This window comes from Alligator sinensis, unplaced genomic scaffold (assembly GCF_000455745.1).
Source record: "Alligator sinensis unplaced genomic scaffold, ASM45574v1 scaffold76_1, whole genome shotgun sequence".
Classification (NCBI taxonomy): domain Eukaryota; kingdom Metazoa; phylum Chordata; order Crocodylia; family Alligatoridae; genus Alligator; species Alligator sinensis.
In genome coordinates this window covers 1,137,709-1,146,361 of record NW_005841865.1, presented here as the reverse complement: position 1 = coordinate 1,146,361, position 8,653 = coordinate 1,137,709, and the positions used below count along the sequence as shown (strand labels likewise).

General features: G+C 40.8%; 1 protein-coding gene across 2 annotated transcripts in view; it reads right to left on the bottom strand.

The window, feature by feature from the left end:
* TOP1 (DNA topoisomerase I) overlaps positions 1 to 8,356 on the bottom strand; it is a 52,342-nt gene extending 43,986 nt beyond the window's left edge. The window contains exons 1-3 of one of the 2 annotated variants that reach the window (XM_025191203.1): positions 8,266 to 8,356; positions 4,070 to 4,225; positions 2,599 to 2,701 (exon numbers count right to left, since the gene is read on the bottom strand). In XM_025191203.1, the coding sequence (XP_025046988.1) occupies positions 2,599 to 2,701; positions 4,070 to 4,082 (116 nt within the window). In that variant the 5' untranslated portion in view covers positions 4,083 to 4,225; positions 8,266 to 8,356. Of the gene's footprint in view, positions 1 to 2,598; positions 2,702 to 4,069; positions 4,243 to 8,265 lie in introns of both variants that reach the window. The other variant, XM_025191210.1, reaches the window with a different exon arrangement.
* Positions 8,357 to 8,653: the final 297 nt, after the last annotated feature.

The window sequence follows — 8,653 nt, the reverse complement described above, 5'->3', positions numbered from 1 at the left end:
GCAGCCACCCTAAAATTCGCCATAGCCCCCCCCTGTAGTCCTGCTCCCAGCACTGCTGCCACCTGCCCCAAGCACAGTTTGGCTCAACCCACCACCAGGAAGAGCTCGGCACCGCCCCAGCCCACAGTGGCAGCCCACCCCCCCTGCAGTTCAGGAAGCATGCACCCCATGCCTTCCTAGGGGGGCACAAGCGGTGGGAGCCACCCTCCTCTCTGCCAGAGAAACTGCAGCTCCATCCTGCGCCCCACCCCAGATGAGCAGCGCCTGCCCCAGCCCCATTCCCTCCTTCACCATGGGGGCCTCAATCTGCGCACCCCCGCCTTTCCTTCAAGCCATAACAGACTTACCAGCACAATGCTGGTCTCCAAGCTGCCAGGCTGCACTCTTGGCCACATGCATGCTGTGGCTGTGTGCATGCACATGGCATTTATCGGCCACATTAGGTGAGGAAAAAAAAAGCCCATTGCCGATACTGTCAATTTCCCCTACATCAGTGCCAATCTGATATGGGACTGATGTATTGATGCACCTCTATTTTCAAATACTGTCTACAGGGTAAATCAGCTTCTTAGGCAAGTACGTATGAGCCCTTTGAGGCACGGACCTTTTGGGGTATCACCTTTATATTGGACCAACTTCATATTTGGGAGAAATTTTGGATACATTTTTGGGCACAAAATACCCTCTCTAAGGCCTTCCTGAAGGTTTTAGGCTTTACAATAGACCAGGCTGTGGTGCCTAGTCATATGAGCTAGTTCTTCATACCATGAGTCGTCTCATTCCTTTCAGTGGAAGTACTTGTGGAGTCAGTCATTATTCAAACTAAACTTTACTGCATTCTAAAATAACGTGAGCTTAATCCTTCTAATCTCATGGCGAAATGTCTCTCAAGAAACACAGTAGTCATCCTGAGTAACTCCATTCCACTGCTGTTTATTATATACAATTAAAGATGACCATTTTGGGGCTACCTCAAGTTATGAACTATTTGATTTGTGTACTGGGAAAGGTACTTTTTCCAGTTAAAACAAATCCTGACCCCTCTTCCTACAGCGAGAAGCTCCAAATATACATGAACTCTTAAACTTTACATATGGCATATACATTAATCCTTACTGAAGGGAACTTGCTTTGCTATGATTGCAGAAAAATGGCTTTTTAAAATGAAGTGATAAATATCTGGATGTGTAGGATTTTGAATGTCTACCAAGAAATCATGTTATGCTGTAAGGTGAGAAGTCAAGAGACTGAGGCAGTGCCAACAAATGAGCAACGAGGAGAGTATGCAAGACTGTGTCCAAGGAATTTACAATCTCTGCTGCTGAAGCTGGTAAATGTTGTAAGCAATTTGGCTTGTACATGTCTCTTCTCAACTACCCATTTAAATCCATAAAGACATGCAAAATATGGTGGGGTATGAGACTGTACAGTTAGTGAAGAAAATCAAGTTAGTTATAGACACAATAATGCATCTCAAGTGCACATAAGTGGTAACTGCTATTCCTGTTTTTCTAAGGTACATAATTAACAGTTACTTACCCTCCAGTAACTCTGGTTCTTTGGTGTATTAATCAGTGTAGATCCCATGAAGATATATCTGAGCCTTATGAACAAGAGCTTGGAATCATTTCCTAGACAATGTATTCATTAGGGCCACACATGTAACTGGTGTCTTTTAAAGAAGCGAGTAGCTGCATGCCCTTTTTCAGAGCCCATGTCAGAGTATTACAAAGGGTAGGGATGGCAAGTAGGCTGCAGTGTTTATACTGACTAAGCATCTTGAAAGAAAAAAAAAACAGTCACTAAAAGGTAAATAGCTCTTCTTGGAATACATGTTAAGGTAGATCCCACCATAGCAAGAGGTATCCTCTCCCTAGGTGGGACTGCAAAGTATCAGCTGGATCAGTCAAACTCAGATTTGAATACAATTTTACTAAATTTAGCCTCTGATCAGTAACTAAGCCCAGTGCATGCTTGATGAATGTGAATGAATTGCCCCACGGAGCTACTTTGCAGATTTAAGATAGTAGTACAATTTTGGAAGCAGGCCAAGGATGTCATTCAGGCTCTCGAGTGTCCCCAATGGACTTAGGCAGACAAGGTTCCTTGGGTGAATTTGATATCTTTTATTAGACCAACCAAACTTCATTGCCCAATGGACTTAGCCACTCCAAAAAGAGTGAGCTTCTGTGACTACAGTGAGACTCTCACCAACATGTGCTCAAAGGACTTAAAATGTTAATGCTGAACATACACACAGTACCACAAAAAGTGTGTAGTATCAGCTGGACTGAGCTAACACTCCTTCACCTTATCAAAGACATTTTCCAACCACTTTTAAATTATATTATCTAAATGACTAATTCCTACCATTTTAAAAGCATATGGATTCAACTGCACATGTAAAACTATATGCATATATCTCAGCAATTTTGACTTTGATACAGTTCCACTATATACCAAGAACTTAAAAATCCTGTCAAACACGCACAAAAAACGTACCATCATCACATGGACTGTTTATACAAAGCTTTGACTGTGGGTGAGCAAAGGCCTTTTTTTGGGGTCAATAATGACACATCAACTGATTTTCCTTACCTATTACTGTGCTTGGACTTCTCCCGATCTTTTTCCTTGTCCTTCTTGTGCTCTTTATGCCGGTGTTCTCGATCTTTGTGTTTATCTTTGTGTTTGTGAGAATCTGCAAGGAGAAAAGCAAAAGGAGTTAAGAAATAAAATCAGGAGCAATCTGTGTTTTGGGCCACAAGCCCCACATCTATGCATCCTGATGCTGCTATCATATCCCCCTCAAGTCAACATGTGGAAGAACACCTCAGCACTAACAGATCCTATCGTACTTAACAGATAGATCAGTTTATTGGGAACAGTTCACTCCTGATAGCAGCAACTGCATTTAGTCTTTGGCCCAACAATTCTCAAACACTTTAGGGACATGAAGAGCTCTGTGAATTTGGTAAGTATGATTAACATTATTTTGTTGGTAGGAAAACTGATTTTTCCATGCAATTAGGTAATTAAGGTAAAATAGCTCCAAGACATTGGTAAAGGCAGAAACACTGAGTATGAGGCTGGGAAGTCAGGGTCACTGGATCCCTAAAGTTAGGCTGCACTGTCCCTTATTCACATATTAGTCTACACCCATTAACCCACAGAAGGCAAAACCAACCATGAATATTCTACCTCTCAGTCTTCTGCCACAGAAATCTCCTTAGATAGTCAGGATGTCACAGAAACATACAACTGCCTCCAAGAATTACCTATGGACACCTCTCTTTGAGGACTATGTAGACAAAACCTATAGAAGTTTAGTAACTCCATTTAATTTTTGAAAGCAAGTATAGCAACATTTCTGTGATAATTTACATCTAAGAATCTCTTTATACTTTAGGACAATTTAATCTTCACAGTTTCTGTGTGAAGTAGTGATTATCCCCAAGTTAAAGATGGAGAAACCCAGTAAAATTATTTAGCAACTTTGAGGTTTCAGTCTTCCTTCTGCAAGAGATTTCTGATCCAACTATGACAGTCTCCCGACTCCTAGTCTCGTGCCCTCTAACAAGTTCTTGTAGCTTCTAAACATTGATTTTACTGTGGATGTACAAAGAAAAAATGCCTCATGTAAAATCCATTTAACCCACTGTTTTATTTGCCTTCAGGTACTGACAGGAGATGCTTGCAATAAAGAAGCTAAAGGAATGCATGAAGGTTGCCATTCCAACCTTCCATCTGACTTCTGCCTCTTTCTTTGCTTCTGCTAACTGAGTTCTGTTCTAATACTCCCATATCTCACATCCAATTCAGTATGTAATAATTCACTAATAAGTATATAACTGAGCAAGAAATAATCCAATTCTCTGCATTTTCGGTCACCAGGTGAGTGACTTTAGATTTCTGCACTTCAGCGTTGCAGTTTAATTGTGCTACAGTTTTTAGATCCCAGGCAGCAAGTTGTCTACTGTCCCAGTACACTGAAGCCTTAAAGCAACCTCTGGGCAGACTTTGACAAGTCTCAGAACTGCCAAGGAGTGATTTCTTGGAAAAAAATTACCAAAACAAGACATGTATTTCAGTGGCACGTTGGCAGCCAGCCCTTGCCAATCTTGTGATCCTTCAGATTAGCCACCAGCTCGATGCCTCCACAGGCTGGAAACTGTCTTGGTTTTTCTTCCACAGACCTTTTACTCATGGATTCCTAAGGCAAGGACTGAAACGAACAACTGCCTACTTACATGGGATGAATGGAGCAAATCACTAGAGAAACCATCACAGTGCTATACATAGAAATATGTAAACTAACTTATTTTATAATGCAGTCAGATTTCAAAGAGGTTACACACATACATGGCGTCAAACTTTTTCTATTGACTGGTTCACGTTCCCCTGAAGTTGGACAGTATCTGTGTTTGAAATTATAACATGTTAAATGCAGAACAGTAAGATTCATTTATTGTGAGAAAAAACACACATGCACGCAGAGCTGCCTGGCATTGACCTCAGCATTCCATTGCAACCAAGGCCTCTGCTTTCCAGCAACTGCCTGCTGAAATGATCATAGAAAAACAAGGGTTGAAGAGACCCTGAGAAAAAGTCTGATGCACCGCCTGCCCAAGAATAGGATCAATCATCCCAGACAGGTAACCTGCAAACCGTAGTCTAATGAGAATTGCTCCCCTGCTTTTAAAAGGCAAATTCATTGGCTTCGAGTTCTGAAGCCACATCCCTATAGTAGCAGGGACACAGAAAAGTCATAGTCAAGCTCTGACAACTCTTCTCTGCACTGCTGTCCTCTGCACTTAGCCCTATGGCCCACCATAGGAGCACTACCACAAAATGCACATGCGCACTTGGTAAGATGAGCTCATTACAAAGTTTTATGGGAAGGAGAGAGAGTACCATTCACCTATTCCATATCCCAGTGGCCAAAAAGCCATGAAAGAAATGCTCCTGGAAAAGAAAACAGAAGCTCTAGTTTCTACTCTGTCTGTAGAGAGATACCAAGAGGAAAAAAAAGTTTATTTTCAGAAGTACAAAAGAGTAGAGTCTTGCGCCAATAGATATGTCTGCCAATTATCATGTCGCCACTGTCCTCACCATTGCCTGGTGAGAAAATGAGATGAGAGCTCTAAGAAAGGCAGACTAACTGGCAGACAGAAATGGCTGGTGAACAGGCAGCTTTCTGCCTACTTTATGAGGATAAGGGAAACAGAGCAGCATCTAGAGTCATTATTAATGGCTTTTCAGTGGCTTGGTCATTAAATTCCACTTTAGGTATGCGCAGTGCTGGAACCGATGCAGAAGTTAGAAGCACTTGAGACTAGCGAATGCAAAAGACAGATGACCAAATCGGCATGAGAACTAAATTCTTCTTGTTCCTGGATATTATTTCCATCCAAGTTCACCGGCCTTGCAGTAGTCAGAGGAAACATGCAACTGTAATGTACATGACTACTTCTAGAGGTAAATAGTTTTAACACCCTATGAAAAATCTCTCCAGTGCCTTCTTTCTGGTTCATTATCCAATTCCTAACTATAAACAAGGACAACCTCCTGCAACTGAAGGAGGGGACAATCCTTCCATAACAACATACCTATCAAGTGTCTAATAGGATCTGGCCCCAAGTGGACTTCAGTGCCTATTTGTAATCCTATTTCACCCTCCCTGAGTTTCTGAAAAATTATTAACAAAAAGATGGATGGGCTCTGCTGGACAGTGCTTTCTGTGAGACTTAACCTTAAGGACCATTACAAAATTGGCATACTAACTTTTTCATGGATATAAATAGGGTGGGAAAGGATCACATTTAGGCACCTAATAGATCTTTAGATCTCCCTTTTATAGCTAGCCAAAGAATATTTGCTTCTCCCATCCTATACAGGGAAATAATTCTGCTTCTTTTTCAGGATTATAAGTGAAGCCTGTTTTCTGCTGTGAGCTTGGTTTGTCCATAAGGAAGTTAGATACGATGTTTACAGATACGCAAGAAATCAAAGATTTAAATGGTTCATGGTTATGCAGGAAGGGGGAAGATGACACACTTCATGGCAGGCTTGATAAAAGTCCAACAACTCCAAGCCAGGTATTACCTCTAAGCCTCCCTTGTTGGGATCTGCTAATACATGTGTGGTGTTTAGCATCCCTTCTATTCGAGAATCACTTAATGGATCTGGAGCTGGACTTGTCTGTCAGTATGGTATATTTCCAGAAAAAGATGCCAATTCTCATGCACTTCCTGCTATTCCTTGATCATAAGCTGCTCTGAGTTTCACTGTTGCTTCAGAGTCTCAAGCCTGTCCATTTAAAAGTACTCCTGACATAAGTAAAAAATTATAGACATTTTTTGGTTTGTGACACTGCTTTTAATGTGTTTCTTTGGAAAAGGTTGAATCACAAGCCTGTTAGTGACCATGAATATATATTATTGAAACAGTGATGTTTTATTCTCCATGCAGAAACAAAATTCTCGAAGTTAGGATGGCTTTTTAAATACAGAATCCCCAGAGAATAGAGACAGGGCTTCAAGACTGTCATGCAGTAGAGATAAACCTAGAGCACTCCTTACTTACCGATGGCAGCTGACAGAAAAGGTCAAACAAAAACAGCATGCAACTATGCTCCCAGAAAGGCCTACCATTTCTTCTACCAAAATGAGCCACCATGTAACCAAAGTAAATCTTGTTAGGCTACATCCTGTTATCCAGCACAGCTTCAGGCCCGATTTCTCAAAGGAGTATTAGGCCCAAGTCACCATGCTACAGGTACATTTTTTCATGCACGTTTTTAAACCTTAAGTCCTAGAGAGGGAATTGCATTTACCAGGTGAGTGTAATGGCAGATCTAGCAAAACTTTCAGAAGAGTTTCATGTAATATTGCCAGCTGTACAGCAAAACCCACGATATGGATTTTAGAAATCATTTGCCAATCTGATCCAATTTAACTTCCAAGAAATTTGGCTTTCTGAGGAATCTAGTTACTATGGTTTGGTTTGTGTTTTAAGCACACGAAAAGAGGCTAAACATAAAATGTCTGGCTTGTCTTCCTTCTATTAAAAAGTGTCATAACTATTAACATAATACCTGGTACCCCCTATTTTCAAGGCAATTATACTATTTTCCCAGATTAATCAATTCTACTGGACGTGATTGTTTATTACAAATAGGTTCCCCTTCTTATAAGAAGTCTTTGTGGCCAAAGTACAACTTTTTCATTTGTTCTGCTTACGAAGTTTCCATTAGTAATTGCTGCTTTTTTGGGAGATGTTATTCAGTTCTGGGAACCAGGAATTTTTCAATTCCCCTTCCAACTCAGTTAATGGGGCGTTACCTTTGCTCCCACCTTAATACTCTATGGACACGTTGATAAATCTCTCAAGTTGTCAATGTATTTTAATTAGATTTTAACCTCAGGTTTTTAATAGTATAGGTGAGGATGATCAGAAGGGTTATTCTATATTCACTGCATCTAGACATGGCAATGCAATCAATTATACCAGTCTGAATTTTAACTTAGTTTAGTTTCTCTAGCTTTTCAATAGCTTTTAAACCACATCACCAACCATCAACCTTACTGATGATAAACTCCTGTTCCCAGCAAGTCTTTCCAAAATGTTGGTTCATTAATCCCCACCCCTGCCCATTCTGAAGCTGTAAACTCAAAAGCATATGAAGTGGGAACCGTTAAAGGCAAAAATCAGAAAAAAAAAACCTCACGTGCAATTATGTTAGTTTTGAAGAACCAGATAGTAGACCTTTCTGGCTCAGCATTTGCCCACATTTATTGTGCTGATTTGAAGAAAAAAAACCCAAACAAACCAGGATGACTTGACCACAGTATTTTCCTCCTTTTCAAGTCAAAATAATCCGTTAAATAACAATTCTAATTACACCTCACCTGTATGCAACAGCTTCAGATTATGGGAAGGGCTGATAGAAATGGCAGTTACCCCATTTCTGGCAAAATACTGCTTATCCTTTAGAAGGCATTATGGGCTATTTTAGCCACATACTGATAACAAAAGATTAACGGGAGGCTACAAATTCCATTAGACTGCTTAGGTGGCACCTGAAGGCAAATTAGGTAATTCAGTTAAGTACATCTGGAAAGAAACTTAAGTTTCATTACAAAAGGCTGGAAAAAGTCAGCTGGGAAGAGGAATCTTGAGCAAAGAAGTATTTTAGCAGGACAATGGTTGACCCTTTCCCTGGTAAAGAAAACCAATAGGTGTTATGCGAATGGAGCCATGTACCTGTGGCGTGCTGCAAGAACAAGGAACTTGAAGAGAAGTCGAAGAAATCTTTATCTGAATCCAAACCTGTGGTGGACAAATGATACTTAAATTTAGTTTGATTTGTTTACAATTCCGAACAATGCTACTGGAGAGAACCCGGAGTCTTCTTATTCTAAATAGAAAAGTGGAAGAGAAGGGGAGCTCAGGACAGGAGATGAGTGATACATTAGGACTACTGTTGTATGTATGGGAAGCCATGTGGCTGAGACACTTAGTTCCTGTTCAGGGGTGGGAAGGACATTGTTACCCTGAAAGATGTGGAACCGAGAGACCAGCAACACAATGGCCTCTTAGTCTTGAGAAACAAGCAACCAGAAGGCCAGAGTAGATTTACTGCATCCAGCAG